General features: G+C 39.3%; 1 protein-coding gene across 2 annotated transcripts; it reads right to left on the bottom strand.

The window, feature by feature from the left end:
* Positions 1-488: 488 nt before the first annotated feature.
* Positions 489-18396, bottom strand: colt (carnitine/acylcarnitine carrier protein colt, mitochondrial). 2 transcript variants are annotated; one of them, XM_080267806.1, is made up of 6 exons: positions 18260-18396; positions 8008-8122; positions 7404-7600; positions 6276-6396; positions 4553-4732; positions 489-3866 (listed from the first exon to the last, which is right to left on the bottom strand). In XM_080267806.1, exons 1-6 carry the CDS (start codon positions 18350-18352, stop codon positions 3679-3681), a joined length of 894 nt encoding a protein of 297 aa, XP_080123932.1. In that variant the 5' UTR covers positions 18353-18396; the 3' UTR covers positions 489-3678. The 2 variants fall into 2 exon arrangements, with proteins under 2 accessions (XP_080123932.1, XP_080123931.1); XM_080267805.1 differs by lacking the exon at positions 18260-18396 and adding an exon at positions 10800-10898.
* Between the last annotated feature and the right edge of the window lie 306 nt (positions 18397-18702).

Raw genomic sequence — 18702 nt, forward strand, 5'->3', positions numbered from 1 at the left:
TGTAAGTGAGGTGGAAAGGGAGACCATGGATGAGGCTGGGGGATGATATGGAAAGATATATGACAGAAGGGGGAGCTTAATGACAGAAGAGAGGGTTGCATTGAGGTAATCTGTTTGTGGCCACACCTCAGAGGATAAGGCATCTGGTTATACATAGACAGATTCCATCTACATAAATGCTAAACTTTAACCCGTTTCCTTTTTACTATGACATTTTGAAAAAATGGCACTTCAAAACAAAAGGACCAAATTATTATTATTATCATCATCATCATTTTAACCTTAATAACATCAGATGGTTACAGTTAATGATTTTAGCTCTCAAGTTCAAAATCTCTTAGAGCAGAATAAAATTATAAAGAGTAACATGAGTTCATTTTGAAAGATGTCCCCAGACTCAAGGGACAGTGTGAGAATTGACTTGTGGGAAACCAGGCTAGGAAGATGAAGGATGTGCATATCCAACCGCATGGGAAGAGAAATGAAGATTTTTAAAAACTTAGAAATATATTTAATCAAGAAATATTTACACAAAACATTCCAATACCTCAGATATAATCTAACACCTACTGTGTGTAATTTGTAAAATATGCTACCAACCACTTTTCTCTAACAAAATGTGGGAACACTGGCATATGAACACAGTCAAGCCTCATTATGTCAATCATAAGTTCCAAAAATAACTCTTCTTCCATAACCTGGTGCTGTATATTGGGGGAAGTGGCAAATTAGCATCACCAGAATCAATACAACCTTATGTGGCAATATTTCGTTAATTTATGGAAAAATAAACACCAACAAAGAGCATAAAAGAGGTGACATACAACAAGAACCTCCTGTACTGCAAGGCATCACATTGTCTCCCGCTGATTTTGTACCTCAACAATATTAATTACAACTGACATACAGTACGACGTTTCTGATGCTCGATTTTCCAATAACATTAATAATGACTATGACCTTCCTCGTATCTGATGAACAGCAAAACATATACAAAAATCAATCACACTTAAACCAATTTAACAATGCTGATCTGTGCTGGCAGCATGGAACGCATTGCTATGTGGATTAATATAAAACCTGAAATCCAACCTAATGTCATTACTGATAATGCCTTTGAACTTTTACTGCAAATTTAAAGAAAATTTTTATCCCCCCAAATTAGGGTTTACAATGTTACCCTTAAATTTTGGTTATAGGGTACAGTATAATGAGAAAAAAATGCAATACTGATTTTGACACAAAACTATGTACAATATATTTCTGTGCTACAGTTTGGAAAATTTTATTGAATGCAGGCATTAACCCTTCAACAATGCACAAAAACCTAACAGTACTTCATTATAATCATCGACCACTGAGGAGAGTTGTTAAGGGGTTATCAACATGTAAAAATGTACTTACACAAAATGATGAAGGCACTGATTGTACAGTATGAGCACATCACACCACTGATGATCTTTTGTTCGTTATTGTATCGTATTGTTTGTAAAGGTTCCAACATGCATGTATGCATCAGCCTTGGTCACCTAATGGCAACTCTCCAGGCTGTTCAATCTCTGACTTCCACCCTATTCGGTCCCTTATCCCTGAGGTCACATTCTGACCTCGTCCCAGGTCTCTTTCGACTGCCTCTCGCAACCCTATCCCCAACGTTAACACTTCTCCACTTTCAGCACCCTACTGTCATCCTCCACCCTCTCCACAAGTCCAAACCATCTTAATCTGCCCCCTCTCATCAGAGCACCAATGCACTCCAGTCCCATCCTTCCTCTCAACTCTTCAATCATAAACCCTGCCCCCCTCCCCTCCAGGTCTCGCATTCAAAGACACACTACATATCCACCTAATCATCGACATTTCTGTATGTCTGAACCTATGCATATCCTCTTCCTCTACTGCAAATGTCTCACTACCATACAGCGTTACATTCCTAACACATGTCGCATATAAAGATTAATAGTGTGGAGAGAGAGCTCTCTCAATGTCAGGAGAGGCAACAGTTCCCTGAACTTCCTCCAACCACTCCTTACCCTAGCTAACTCCTGCCCCACCTCCTGCACATAATATGTCCCTGAAATAACAAAACTCTTCTACACACTCAAGAGAATCACCACCACTGATAAATAAAAATTCCCTAACTTCAATTAATATTTAGTTGGAAAAAAAAAAATCTTCCATTTTATCTAACCAGCACTCTAGTTGTTTTGTAACCCCTGAATAACTAACAGCCAAAGAGAAAGTACCAATGCAAATTTACACGAAGTATAATAACCATGCATTATGTAAAATGCACAGGCCATACTAGCTTTTAACCTTAATTAACTTGTAAATTCAAGTGAAAATATCATCATACAGTAGAAGCAATATATATATGTGTGTATATATATATATATATATATATATATATATATATATATAAAATTCTGATGATAAAGTACTGTGTATGCTACAAACGTATACACTACAATGTGCATTACTACCATTCCTCTCTCATGTTCATCTGCAACCACAAACACTCAAATAATCAAACTAACCATGGTGAGCAATGGAATACCTGCCTTTATATATTTGTATGTACATAAAGTAGCACTTATCTTATAAAACTAATTGCATTGAAAAACCTGCTTTAAACAGCAGTATGAAAGGTACAGTACACATAACAACTGTACTATCTGACTTCTCACCAAACAACAGTGATAAAAAATACGCGCTGATGTTGTACAGGATTGCAGACATGACATTCACAACATACCATGCCCTCATTAGCATTTATTACCATTGTATTCTGTTTAATGATGACCTTACAATTAGGTAGCTGTCACTATACTGCAGTGCAAACTACATGACATGCTGAAAGAAATGAATTATTGACTTGGTTAGGAAAAAAAAAAAATCCCTATAACTTTAAAGTTAAAAACCCCCCAAACCACCACTTTTTAAAAATATGAATCTAACTTTGCACGAAGTAGCCTAGGTTGTGTTAATGCAAGGCAGCTGCTGGAGGGATGAGGTTCTACTCCAGTAATTAATACTGTTAAGAAAGAAATAGAGTATTATAATAACATGATTATCACTTACAGTATGGTTTGTGATACCCTGTGCTGATAGATTTTGGCTACTTTAGTCATCTAAACACTAACTCTCCCCGCAACTTTGATTTTAAGGTAACTCTATAATTAAGTCTAAGAATATAAGCGATTCGTGTATTTGCTACAGAAACACCTATGAAAATAAATATTTTAGTGCTTCAAACATAAAAGTTCACATAATACCTAGCCTATAAGGTACTGTATTTACATCTCAGTAACTCTCAAATATATGATCACCTACTGCAATAAAGAGATGTTATTTCAATACTCACTACATTCTACCCTAATCAGGAAGAAGGATCAATTGGCACCTACACAAAGACTGGACTTCAGAGATTACAGCTTATACCAGTGCCTGGGAAGCAGTGGTTACATGAACTGAACTGTTGCTGAAAACCATGGAGCATTATTACTTTTCACATTACTGTATCATTAATGCTTTCTGATCTGTCCCTGATGACATACTCACCCTCAAAACTGCATACTTACACTCCAAAACATTTCCAAAGTATGACATGACTTGCGGCTTTGACATCACTAACTGAAAGATTTCGTACCCCCATGACTGATTTACATACCGAACGACTTACAAATTTGGTGCAATAAAATTAAGGAACTTTATGGCCACCTCATAGCCGAGGAAGCATGCAGCATTGGCAGGGAATGCTCGGATCATGACAGGGGCAGCTCCCTTGAAGAGTGCTCGTGGTCCTTCATTGCGCATGATATCAACAAACACACTGCGGATCCCATTCGGATACGTGCCCTCAGGAGCTGAGAAACCAAGAATTTGTAGGTGTGAAATGCTCAATCACTTAAATCATTTACTATAATGTTAAGTTTTGGCCAATGGGGCCCCATCATGAAGTGATGGATACACGTACTGACAAGCGGTGAGATTGGAGGTGGACAGATTATGGTAGTTCAAAAGGCATATGTCTCAAGATCACAGGAGTGTGGTACATTGTGAAGGTGGATGGATATGGTAAATAAGTGTGTAGGAAATCAAAGTGTGGAAGTTGTTGAAACTAAAGAACTGACAGGCGATCAAACTGGTTGAATGAAATATACATGAAGGAGCACATACAGTATCAAGACTCTGGCACCTCATTTTTAATAGGACAGTTGTTGAACTGGGGAGTAGAAGCTTACAGTCTGAAAGTTGTGAAGTACAGATGTGCAAATAATGGTGGAATGGAAAAATCTAACCTAATCAATGTAAACTATAGTAGAGTGATCTCGCTTCCACAGGGGTATTAAAAAAAAAAAAAAATTGCTTATAATACCTGAAGGATATGGTATATGAGAGCACTTCATGCTTGTATTGCATTACATAAAAACTGACAATATTTCTAAACAGCTCTCAGGTAATGCATAACCAAAGCTTCTATTGTACACTTTCAATGATGATCTGCAAAGAAACTAATCGACTCAAAACAAAATCAATGGATTATACCCACCAGTCTGCAATCTGCTCTTTAGTACATCAGGGCCAATTGCCACGAGCCAATTGAACATGCCAGCAAACCCTCCAGCCACAATGGTGCGCAGGGGGCTCAGCTCTCCCTCCTTACCCTCAGGTGACAATGTACGCTTTAGCCATTCATACGTCATGAAGTACATTCCTGACGCAGGTACATCTGAGGGAACAAATGAGAAACAGGTTAAATGTTACCATGAGAGTACGTATTAACATGACTGTAGCATCACAAAGGTGTGTTATACTTGCCACAGTTATTTAATGCAAAAACTGATGGGTCATGAGTTATGGAAGAGAAAATCATTCCTGAAGCTGGTATGAGAAAACAGATGTGAGAGGGGAGTTAAGTCATACAACTGGACTACATTATTAGTGTAGCATAATACTGCAGAAGTGCATTATATCTAACACGGCCATTTAGTGTCAATATGCGTGTAGTCAGGATAAAAGTAATGATAAAGAAATTATTGAAGTACATTCCAGCCAAGTCCAAGGAAACAAAACTAATGCTAGAGAGAGGTTACTGTCATATTTACAATGAGATTCAACATTAACATAACCGTAGTGTATCACATTCCCCATGATTGTTTAATATAAAAATGGATGGAGTGATGATTAGAGTATTATAATGGAAAATAATCAACATTGATATGAAGTGTGTTACATCTGCTATGCTTGCTCCAAGTCAAAATGGAAGGATTCAAGATAAAAATGATAGAAAGTCATACAGAACACTCCTGAAGTGGGATATGTACAGCTGCAGACAATCAATTTACTTTTCAGTTGAACAATTACAAAATCTGTGAATAACAGTTCTGCAATGAATAGTGGGTTAACCTTCATATAATTTTCTTCAGCTTCAGGAAAGAATTCAAGCTAACTGTGTGCAGTCTTCATCCTGGATAAAAAATGAACACTAAGAATCAGGTTTTTTTGACATTAGCAGTCTCATTTGAAGAAATAAATGCATGAGAGGGTACAACTGGGAAGAAAGGTTGCTAGTTCACTGGGAGCAGAGATAGGGAATAGTAAGGAACAGGGAAGTGAGCATGGAATAAATAAAAGTTGTTGCATGACTACACCAATGTGATCCCCACTCTAACTAATGGAAGCTTGGATTCTGTTGGACAGACACAGTTCAAGAATGTGAGGAATGGAAATGAGTAACCTGTACCAAGCAAGTGGAGTTATGTGGAGAGACTGACAAGAAAAAGGGGAAGTGTGTGTTGTGGTATTAATGTGGATGTGTTAAGAAAGCATTAAGAGTACTGTACTTCGAAATAGTTTGTCCATGTAAAGAGAATAGAGAAATAGACTGACTGCTTATCAGTTGAAGATATTAACATACCAAATATAAAGTGATATAAATATGACAAGATTGGGTGTATTATGCTCTAACACTCCTAAAAAGAGGTCTTCTTTATGTCAACTGGTAAAAACAAACACAGTAACAAATAATATCACTTACATACCCCTATCATTACCCTTTACTCTCTCAGTACTAGGACACCATCTATTATATTCCTCCAAACCCCAGTGCAACTTTGGACAGTGCTCTTATAGTGAAGGGTTTACTGAAGGCTAAATCCAATCCCTTCAGCTCAAAAGGTCTCTCATGAACTGAACAAATTCATCTTGAGGTAGCAAGAACAATAGAAAAATGAAATGCCTGGGATGACCTAGCTAACACCATGAGGACATACCCCTGAGTAAAGTGGCACAGGTGCCTTTGTAGATGCTGCGGATGCCACCTTCACGGTAAAGCACCTTCACTACATCCAATGGACCTTTGTACTTTTGGGGGCCAGTTCCAGCTGCTTGAACCTGCAGTATGTAACATTTTAATGTGCATCATCATCATCATCATCATCATCATCATCATGACTTTATACAAACACACACACAAAGTATCACTGACAAAAAAAAAAAAAAAATAAAAAAAAAAAGCAACTGATTTTGGCATTGCAATATCAAAGCTCCTTGCTCTGAATTATGCATCATCACCCTTCCCCTTCTCCTCCTCCTCCTCCTCCTCATCATCATCATCATCATCATCATCATCATCATCACACACACACAAACACAAAGTATCACTGACCTTAAAAAAAAAAAAAAAAAAAAAAAAAAAAAAAAAAAAGAGCAACTGATCCTGGCATTGCAATATCAAAGCTCCTTGCTCTGAATAATGCATCATCACCCTCCTCCTCCTCCTCCTCATCATCATCATCATCCTGACTTCTTCCCACTGAAAGATGGGATGAGATACAAGCCAAAATGCAGGGAAAAAGAAAAGTTAAATAACATTTTTTTTTTTAAATAACTGAACAGAGGAAGGAAAAAACAAATGAATGAAAAGAAAAATAAATTCAATACACCAGATTACACGTGTCCTTCATTCATAAAAAATCTGTAACAGTTGGACTTGACCTGCTGTAGGCTGAAGTCTGGGGGGAAACCAGCCTATTCTGGGGACGCGAGTTCAAAAGAGGTGCAGTTCGGGGAATAAAAGAATTCTGATAGACAGTAGTTCTGCAATACGGAAGTGTGACAGTCCTGTCACGAGCGCTACCAGATGCCCGTGTAGCGCGGGGGCAGGCATGGAGGGGTGGCACAATGGATGCAACTTCATCTGAGCATATGCCATAAAATTATCTGTAAAAAATGCAACAGTGGCAACATTCCTTCTTACTTGTAGGGGAGGTAGTAAGAAAAAAGTAAAACTCTACATGTGCGGTAAGGATGAAAAAAAAAAAATTCAGCATATAAAACAATGAAAATCTTACCCATGTCAGTGCAGAAATCAATAAAATACTCATGTGTCCCTTACTAACCTGCAAGAGACACTTTATTCTCTCGCCAGGGGTCATGATGGCTGTAGTGAACACTCCTGACAGCATTCCAGCATTGAAAAGTTGTACCGCTGTCAGTTTCTGGTTCTCATCCTTTATCTGCAGCTTCTTGCCGATTCCAAAGCCCAGGAAGCACACGGCAAACATGGGTGTAACTCCCACCAGTGGTGCTGCCATTCCTGATAGGATACTGTCATTAAAGTTTTGTGTACAATGAACATCACAAAAATTGTCATGAAGGTATTTATGAAAAATGAAGTATCATCTTAGCCCTACTTCCCACTAGTACATATACATGAGATGGGGGATTTAAAACTGAAGGAAAATATAAAACTATTTCAACTTTCATCAAAGTGCTAACTGAATGGGCCTCTCATTCATTCATCAGTCGTCTTTGAATTTTTTCTACTGTCTAAAAGAAAAAGGGTTACCAAATTCATTTATTTCCATTTTAAGTAAGCTTCATAAATGCCACTGGGATAGAACCATTCCAATGATTATCACATACCGGTACACAATACCGTACTGTATTACCCTACATACAGATCCAGACACATGAAATAATTTATTATAATGCAATGAGTACCTTTGTATAGCCCAAAGAAACCCTCATTTCGTATAGTCTTCAGTGCACAGTCCAAGGTTCCTGAGTAGAGGGGCTTCTGACCGGGTGCTGGAGTTGGCTGGGTCTGCAGACGCACCTAGGGAGTAAAAAGCACTACCATGAGTAACTATTCAACCTTTTTGCTGTAGTTGGTGTAGCTGGGTATTTCATTTAGGTTAACACAGGGGTCGTATTGTTCTAACCTCCAGAATCTTAGTTCCACCTGAAAAGACCGAAAAATTCCGTTTTCTTTACAAGAGTTTCCAAATGGAAGAAGGACTCCCGCATTTTTTTTTTTTTTTTTAATTATTACGATTATTGTTAGGCAAGTCCAAGACTTTATAAACGAAAAGAATTTTTACTGCTTGTTTTAATGAAGATACAAGTTCCGGTCCGACTCCAGGAGGCGGGTCATCACGACGAAACTAATGTATATTTTACAATAAGTTTTCATTATAATATTTCCACTTTAAGGGGCTTCTGCAAAACTTGACAACAACGGGTAATAAAGCATGGCACGGACTTAATACGGTGGTGTCGACGGTGATTATACAACGATGGGAAGTGCCGTGTCATCATTACCTCTCTCTCTCTCACACCAGCTTTCACCTAACACCACATTAAAAAAAAAAAAAATATTTCCAAGTTCGCCCTCCCCCCCACACACACCATCACTTAAATCACATTCAAATAAAACTGATTACCAAGTTCGCCATGTCACACACACACACACACACAGCTTTTTCACAACACCACGTCACATTCAAACACCCAAATATTTCCAAGTTCGTCACACACACACACAACACAGCTTTTTCACAACACCACGTCATACTCAAACACCTAAATATTTCCAAGTTCGTCTCACACACACACAGCTTTTTCACAACACCACATCACATTCAAACACCCAAATATTTCCAATTTCGTCACACACAGACACACACAAACACACACTCTTTCTCAGGCAAGATCACGGTAAAAAAACAAAAAACAAAAAACAAGGTTACAACATAGGCTACTCTTATGTACAATAACGGTAGTTTTTAATATTTTATTTATCCCCCCGCCACACGGGTTTTCATTCTGCAGTATCATCCTAAGTCACCTTAGGTATCATCGTTATCGTCAATCACTTTCTCCCGAGTACGATGCTGATAGCGGGGGCGCCCACTATCCACTCACTTGGTGCAGTGTTACATACAGTACTTTGTCCTTTATCTCGATCATTTTCCTCTATATTCTGCCCACATCTATTATTTCTCCCATCCTTCCTGTCGCTCTGTGCATTATTACTCCTTTTTCCATTTCAGTTCGTTGTAGGCCTACACTGAGTGACAAGCCTGATGTTTCCCGACACCTAAGAAACCAACTGCAATGCTGTGTGGCAACCATACAACTAAATTACGGGGAAATACTGTTTCTGGTTTGTTTTCAGGGTTGGTTCCAAATGTCCACCGCTTTTTGCGTTTTGTGGTCTTTATTGTGGACTAGCTTAAAGAAAAAAAAAAAAAAAAAAAAAAAAAAACGGGGCTTGAAATGTTTTGACTAAAGATGGGATAAATGGATGTATCGTGTAAAGCAGCGGTTCCCAACCTGGGAGCCATGGCCCCCAAGGGGGGCCATGGGACATTGACTGGGGGGCCATGGGCCTTATTGGTAATATAAGATATTATAAGGTATTTGGTCTGGGTAAAACCTGACAGAAATCAAGTATGAAATATACCTTACTGTGATAGTTTACTTTAAGTATATTGGGGTAATTACCGTTTTCTGCACAATATCAAATATTAAAAATATATAAATATATAATCTGAGTTATATAGGGGCCATGGAGCTTCTCATAATTTTCTCGGGGGGCCACAGGACCAAAAAGCTTGGGAACCACTGGTGTAAAGGATTAGTAACCCTTTTTCTGCAATAACTTTTTTTTATTTTTTTTATTCTTGCTACCTCAAAAAAATTTTATTCGGCCCAAGAAAGACTTTGAATTGGTGAGGTTAGATTTAGCCTTCGTTAACCCTTCACTACGACGGTGGCTCTCTGAAACTGAGTAAAGCTGAATGCAATCTCACAGTAGCAGCAAGAATAATTTTAAAACTTCGAAGTTCGTCCCCTTTACTACTAGATGTCATTCACGATTGTAATATAAATCGCTTGGCGATAGGAGGAATTTAACCCCTTCACTCCGATATGTCTACCATAAGCTACGTAAGATTGGTGCACGTATGTAAAAGAAAAAAAAAAACGTGAGGGAACAAACGAAAAATATTCATTTTGAACGGTCAGGCTTTCCTGAGAGAGAGAGAGAGAGAGAGAGAGAGAGAGAGAGAGAGAGTGCGGGGGGGGGGGGGTTTCGAGAAAAAACGCTCCAGCCGAGAACAGTAGTTTTCCCAGTCGACTTTCCTACTTTTTACTTTCCTGTTTGTTAGCTAATATTCCTAAGCAGAGATGTGTTTGGTATGTTTCTTTGGCCACAGATGTTCTCTGGTGAGTCAGACATGAAAGTGACAGATATGCGGTGTGAAACAGACGCAGTGGAACAGTTGGCTGACTTGTCCTTGACTGTGCCTAAAAGGATTAAGAGTTTTCCTACCTAATCATACCAATTAACCAACTCTGGGGGTGTCGATCGTCATTCAACTCCCTCATTACTATGGTGGTGTTCTAAACCATAAAAGAGCACCAGTGATAAATAAAACTAACATAAAGTACGTTATAACAATGAAAGACACAAATACAGCTTTCCTACCAAAGTATACCAACCAACCAACCTTCATGGTGTCGAGTGGGTGCCCTACCACCACACAGCAGGACCCACCAAAACCACCTGCCAGAAAGTCCTTAACGGCGGAGGGTGGTTTCTCAGGCATCCTGGTTCAGTCTTAGCAAACACTTTATAAACACCTAAGTCACTACTGTCTCCTCAAACACTGAAAGCACAAGACCAAACACTATACACTAATAACAGGCCAATTTTCAAGTCGCACTGAAAACTTTGCAGCATCACTTTCTTAGCGATTCAGTAAGCATGTTTTACAGCAGATTATGTTATTTATACATGTTTAATTAAGTACCTTATTCTGACCTGAAGGCAACTCCTACTCTTCAGAGTTAAAGATTATTTCGATCTGACCCACATACAAGATGATATCAAGGTGTACAGAAAGAAACAATCGTAATCCACACAAAATATTAAAGTGTAACTGGGCAAAATAAAACATCACGGAAGCCATGCTGGCACAAGATTAATAAGTTGCAACTAGGCAAAATAAAAAGTTAAGGAAAAAATGTTACACGCAAGATATTAAGGTGTAAGGCAAAATAAAACGTTAAGGGAGAAATGCTATATAAAGTCTACGTCAAGAAGGTCACCTAACACCGTGAGACCCCAACAACTGTACTAAGCATGAGGACGACGGCGTCTTGGACTGCGAACGGGACGGGGTGGTGGCATCTGGCAGGTAAGCCATCCCCAGGTGCTGGGTATTAGATCTTGCTTCATTTACCTGTAATTTTCGCTTTACATACCGCACTTTCCATTTATCAAACCAAACTCTTTTACATGTTTTCACTTCATAAAACTGAGACTATGAAACTCCAGTGGGTATAAATCAAGAATGTGTAAACATTTCTGAGATGCTGGTTACCGTATTTTTGCTTATCAATCATTTTAAGTTCCTATACCGCACTCTATTACTATTTTCACCTGACATTAGTTTCCTTATTTTCACTTGAGCCGATGGATTTATTACATTTATTTGTCTGGTAAATTAAGGCCACCTGGCTCCCTTGGCTTACCCACCGGCGGGCTTGGTTATCATAGAAGGAAGGAATGGAAATCTCCCAAACTCGGCAATAGTTCCTAAAGCCTTCATTAACCTGACGGAAGGGATTTATTAGATACCGTACATCCCTGAGTGATACCATAGTAGTCGGACGGTTGTCCTCTATTGTTATACTCGTAGCTGCACGTACTAATACCAGTAGCTACATTCACACAGACCTATGGGTGATTAATGTTATTTTTACTTATATATTCTCCAATTAAATATATACACAATTACCCGGATAATACTATCATAGTGAGTGATTCTGATAAATGAAAGTATGTTACGGAAACCGAGGAAGATTAGGCAGTGACTGGATCGAAGTTCAGTAATGAACTACCAGTGATAAGAATATGACTACGGGCCGGCAACTTCTAACTTGATGATGGACGCAAATTTCATTCTACGGGTGAATACGAAGGCAAACCTATGCTGTAAGAAAACCACACACACACACACACACACACACACACACACACACACACACAAGGTACAGAAGGGTGCCAGGATTTTGCAAGCTTGAATGATGCATGGAGCTTATGTTGTTATCGTCAGTTTGGCTGGCTGCATTTCAATACATATTTTGGTTAGCACATGATCTTATTCAGTTATGGGCTATAATCAATTACGGGCTATGATAATGGTGTGTGTGTGTTGGGGGGGGGGGGCCTGCCAAACAGTTTCTCTCAACCACCAAGTCCAACCCACCTACCCGCCTCACTCTCTCCCAACACAACTTCCCGGTCCCTGACGCACACACACACACACACACACACTCCGCAACTACATCGTAAAAACAATAATTACCATCAAATCTCACAATTTCTTTAAATATCCCCAACGATTTTTTACACTGTAGAGAGATGCCACACACTGCAAAGGCTACCTGAACTCGACATATCGGCTCTAAATAATCTTCAACATAGGATATAATACCGCATATACAACGAGCATGAAGTGGGAATTCATAAATATAATCGAGGTGTCAGGTGCAAACAAAATAGATATCATGTGTGTGTGTGTGTGTGTGTGTGTGTGTGTGTGTGTGTGAGAGAGAGAGAGAGAGAGAGAGAGAGAGAGAGAGAGAGAGAGAGAGAGAGAGAGAGATTGTTATCCACTTCAAATACAGTACATTGCCATTTTATTCTTGCTCTCTCCTGACAACTATAATCTGCTTTGGAGTGACTTTCTAGAGGGGTTAGATGCAGCTTTCCCAGAAAGTCTCCCAAAAGCTCAATGAAACTGTCTGGAGAAGCAAATATAACAATAAAAATGCTACTAGCAACAATCAGCTTTGCTCTTACACGTACGACAGGTAACATACTAGCTTCATTGCAGATAATTAAAATAACTACACTCTACTATTATACTTAACCTTGGCTTGAAATTTCCCTCTCCCACTTAAATGCTAAGTTGTACCACGAGATTAACAGAATATAAAGCTGGTCACAAAGAGGTGCTATAGAGAAGATGTACAACCACAGTACTGTGCTGTGCTTCATAATATTTTCTGCAAAAGAGCAAAAATCTTCACCAAGTTAAGTTGGATGAACTATTCAGGGGTAATCTTGTTTGATACGGTACCCAGTTTATACGTCTGATCATACCTCAATCTCCTAAAGCAAAAGTTGAATACATTTGATCATACCTCAGTCTCCTAAAGTATATGTTTGATCATATCTCGATCTCCTAAAGCAAAAGTTGAATGTTTTTTTGTGCTGATAATGAATGATGAATATCCAAAATTAATAGTGTACCATTTGCACAATAACTGTACTGATGTACTCTCTCACTGCCATGAAAGTCCACATAATTACACATGGCTCTTTTTAAGGTCCTTATCACAATTAATTCCTCAGCAAAATTACAAGAGACTACCAAGTAAAGTTCCACTGCTACCTACAAAGTGATTTACATATTTCCCCAAAATTACAACATTGTACTATGCTGGTTGTATGTTGCGATAAACAAAAAATAAAGACTCATTGTATAAAGGTGGTGTGTTTAAGCTGGGGTCTCCACAGATAAACATCAATTCCTCATGCTACCCTCTCCCCTAATGCAGCAATGTTAGCAAGAAAATCTGCAAATACAGGCCTTAACCGTCACAAACACAGTATAATTTTATATGTTTTCATGTCTGTGGCAGGCTCGCTGCCTCGTCATTTAAGCTAAGCAGTAGCTCTTTTTATTCTTAGCTGCCTTCTTCACCAAGAAATTGATTTAATAAAAAAAAAGAATGCCTTACATTACAGTATAATAAACCCTTACTTTACCAAACTACTGTAACAGTAACGACTTAGTACAGAACATACATCCTTGTAGTACACACACCTGCAGTACATGGTACACATACTGTAGTACATGATGGGGGTCAAACAGTTTCTGTCTAACCTTCATGGTACCTACAGTACACATACAATACAGCCTGACAGTTGAAAGTTAGCTAAATCAGTTGTTGCTGCCAAGTAAAACACTGTTTGTCCTTGTGACATGACACTTAAGGTTGGCATTTCCTTTAACAACTGTTCCCCCCCCCTCCCCCCAAATTTAATCACATTTCTGGCATCACTGAAACGGTTAATGATGTCAACGCACCTACAAGTATACAGTATATCAACAGATTGCCAGATGACATAGTCCCGTAAGGGGTGGCTGTTTGTCTTTGAGTTAGTGATTTTGCAGAGAGGGGCACTAACCCTCCACTAACCCACTTGCTGACATGTAAGGAACATGTGTGGGTTGGTTATAGGGTTACCACCCAGCACTGTAAATGGTTTCCTGGTTTAGAGGATACCATTTGGCTTGTCACTCAATATAAAGCAACCTGAAAAGAAAAGAAAGTAATAAAAAGTGACAGAAAAGATGGTAGACACAGGAGGAGAGGAGGGCTGACACAAAAACAATGATAAAGGTGAAGGAAGATATAGGCAGCACTATGATGGATGACTGTCACCACCACCTACCACAGATGTCTAAGGCCCTGTTCACACGAGGCGTTTTTAATCGCAGCGTCTACCGCCGCGTTTCCCTGGCGAAAATACAGTCAACCATATGAAAACCTCGAACCGCTAAACAAACACGGTAGGAAGGGAAATGTTGGATCACGTTTGGGCCAGCTGTTGAGAAAAACGCACGGTAGCGTGTGTACAGTCCAATACACTACCACTGGCTTTGCGAAAACGCACTTGAAAACACCTTGTCTGAACAGGGCCTAAGCATGTATGGTAGCTAAAAACATATACAGGGTATATTCATTATCATCATCATCACAATCAATCCATCTTTTTTTTTTTTTTTTTCCTACCTGCACATGGGGTGGAGTAGGGTTAGAAGGCAAAGAAAAGTAAGGAATATGACAGTGGTATATTAATACAGTATACAGCAAGCCCAATAAAAAAGGGCATATCACCATCCTTTCACCATTCAAGTCCCTGGTATAAAGAAAAAAAATGTCCAGTGTCACAGGAATTGATATTTACACTGACAGTATTGAAGTCTGGGGTTAAACATAAAGTACCCTCTGATTAGATCCAGTAATACAATATACTAATTTAGAGGCATCACCAGAAGGAGCTTTTATATATCCGACTGTTTTGTATAGTAGGAGAGTAAAAGATAAAAATGGTAGATTACTAGTGGAGAAGGGAGAAAAAGTGAGCATATGGAGAGAACACTTTAAGGAATTGTTGAACAGAGAATGAAAGTAATGATAGTATAAGTGGCTGGGGAATGGCTGGAGGATGGAGGGAGGTGAGAAGACAGGGAGAAATCAGTAGGATGGAAGTTGTGGAAGCAATGAAGAAAGTCAAAATGATGAAAGCCCCAGGAATTGATGGAGTGTGTGGTGAAATGCTGAAGCATGGGGGAGAGATAGTAACAGAATGGATGTGGAAGATGTGCAGATTGGCAGGGGAGGAAGGCAGAGTCTCAGAGGATTGGAAGTCAGGTATAATTATTCCCTTGTACAAAGGAAAAGGGGAAAAAGAAGTGTGTGGTAATCATAGGTGCATTTGTCTTCTTAGTGTAATAGGAAAAGTATATGGCAGGATACTTACTGACAGAGTTAGGGAAATAACAGAGGAATTAGTTGAAGAACAGGGATGTTTTAGGAAGGGAAGAGGTTGTGTAGATCAGATATTCATTCTTAGATCTTTAATGGAAAAGAGTCTAGAGAAGGGAAAGAAGTTGTATGTGGCTTTCAAGGATTTGGAGAAAGCATGTGACAGGGTGGATAGACAAGGATTGTGGAAAGTATTAAGAATATATGGAGTAAATGGGAAGTTGCTGAATGCTGTGAAGAGTACGTATGAGGGTGCTAAGGCTGCAGTACGTGTAGATAGTGAACTGAGTGAATTTTTCTATCTGAAGGTTGGGTTGAAACAGGGATGTGTCATGCCTCCATGGTAGTTCAGTCTGTACATGGTTGGGGTTATAAAAGAGATACCGGTACAGTACAAGGTAGGGCAGTGGATGTTGGAGCAGCCCTAATGAGAGAGGGCAGTGTTTGGAAACGCCCTGTACTGTTGTTCGCAGATGATAGTGTTGTTAAGTGAAGACGAAGGGGAACTGCAAGGCTTGGTGGATGACTCTGGGAGTGTATGTAAGAAACGGAATTTAAAGGTGAATGTAGCAAAGTGTAAAGTTATGGTCTTCGAGAGAAGTGAAGTCGGTGAATATACAGTGAGGTTGGATGAGGAGGAAATGGAAAATGTGAGCAAGTTTAAATACTTGGGTAGTGGGATGAGTAAGGATGGAAGTTTGGAGGGTGGCATGCTTGAAAGGGCACAGCAAGGAAGAAAGGTTGCTGGTTCCTTAAAAGCAGTGATAAGAAACAGGGAAGTGAGCTCAGAAGTGAAAAAGTCACTAGATGACAGTATTGTGATACCAACTCTAACATACAGTATGGAAGTGAAGCTTGAACACTGCTGGAGGGACAGAAGTCAAGAGTGAGAGCAGTGGAAATGAGTTATTTGAAAGGAGCCTATGGAGTCACATGCAGGGACAGACTGACAAATGAGGATGTGAAGGAGCGTTGTGGTGTGGATGTGGATGTGATAGGAAGCGTTAGGAGAAACACATTAAGGTAAATTTGGCCACGTGGAGAGGATGGAGAGTGAGAGACTGATGAGGAGAGTGTACTGTATGTGAGTGAGGTGGAGGGGGAGGCCAAGGATGAGATGGAGGGATGGAGTGGAGAGGCATATGAGAGTGGGGGGGTGTGACTTGGGAGCAGGGCAGTGAAATGGCACAGGAGGTGATTTGTTTGTGGCCACCTTGTATGGGATTAAGGTATCTAGCAATATTCTATAAACACACACACACACACACACACATATATATATATATATATATATATATACTGTATATATATATATATGAGGTGGAGGGATGAAGTTGAGAGGTATATGAGGGAGGGGGGGTGAGCTGGGGGGAGGGCAGTCAAATGGTGGGTGACAGAGCGACTTGGAGGCGTTTTGTCTGCGGCCACCCTTTAAAGGATTAGGGCGTCGGGCTATAGATAGATACATAGAATTATCCTCAAAATTGGTTTAGATTTCTTCATTTTATGGTTTCCCTGCATTTCATTATTGAGATTTTATATTATTTTGCAGCATTCTACTTCACATTTTGTCCTTTAACTTCATGTACTGCCCTTATTATGGGGGCTAAACATATTATTTTTGTTGTTGCTCAATCCCAGCCCAAGCAGACCCATCAAATGGAAGAAGTGGAAAATACTGTAAACATATTTTTTGTGAAACCTACTGAGATTGGATGAAGTGGAAAATATGGTACGGTATAACAAAAAAAAAAAAAAAAAAAAATTGTTCTTAATCTCAATTAGTATCACACTGGTAACAATCCTAAAAACTGATGAATGAAAAATTAACTTATGATGATCATATAGGTACTACTAGTCCATTTTGGGTAATGACAAATCATTTTACTCAAATTAAAAGACCCCTGGAGATGAAAAAATTTGCCAATTTTGAGAAATACAAACTCCCAATTACTCTAAGGTTTAAAGACCTGAGCTATCTTCTAAAATGGCATTGTCAGTGAACAGTAGCATGGGCAGTTTAACCCATACATTAGTTGATGCATAACCTTGACTGAAAATTTCTAAATTAGCTAGCAATACATCACATTGTCAATCACCAATACCATGTCCGACTTGGACCATTTTTGGTACGAATTGGAACAGCCTATACCAAAAACTGTCACCATATCTGACCAATCAGTACACTGGGGATGACTAACCACTTATGTAACACTGGCCTACATCAACCGTGGGTCACACTGAACACATCCCCAACTGTACATTCTGGGTAGCCGGTTTGGCTGCTAGGTAGGTACACTTTGGGGCCCTTATAACGGGACTCTCTACCTATTCCACTGACCTTGATGGTGTCCAGTGGGTGCCCTGCGGCTACCAGGCACATTCCACCAAACCCTCCCGCCAAGAAATCCTTAACTGGGCTTACTGTAGGCATTTTAGTGATATATCAGGAACCACAAAGATCTTTGATAACAACGCTCCTCATGCACGTTACCAACTCCAATCATACCCTAGTCTTCCAATATCATAAAATAACGCATTGTATATAACTTACGTGTTAGCTACCTATCTCCCCATACGTACTATTTCTATCATATCTTACTAAACATACAAACTACGCTAATATATTCATTTTTTTTTTTTTTTTTTGCAGGTGTGAGCTGGGTCTCCTGACTTGGCAACAACTCGCACAGCTGATCCGTACATCTCTAGATGAACTTGACGGACTCTAACCCCAAAAGGGTTACCTTGGCAATGGACTCACATTTAGAATATTGTTTTGCT

Source organism: Coenobita brevimanus, chromosome 25 (genome assembly GCF_032717465.1).
Source record: "Coenobita brevimanus isolate Jiangsu-jjx chromosome 25, ASM3271746v2, whole genome shotgun sequence".
NCBI lineage: Eukaryota > Metazoa > Arthropoda > Malacostraca > Decapoda > Coenobitidae > Coenobita > Coenobita brevimanus.

What these genes read in the sequence shown, in the direction of transcription:
- colt (XM_080267805.1), bottom strand. Translation starts at nt 10,898, where the DNA reads ATGCCTGAGAAACCACCCTCCGCCGTTAAGGACTTTCTGGCAGGTGGT. An exon ending in ACCCACTCGACACCATGAAG is followed by an intron (nt 8,123 to 10,799) that starts GTTGGTTGGTTG and finishes TTTACTCCCTAG; the next exon opens with GTGCGTCTGCAGACCCAGCC. An exon ending in GAATAAAGTGTCTCTTGCAG is followed by an intron (nt 6,397 to 7,403) that starts GTTAGTAAGGGA and finishes TACATACTGCAG; the next exon opens with GTTCAAGCAGCTGGAACTGG.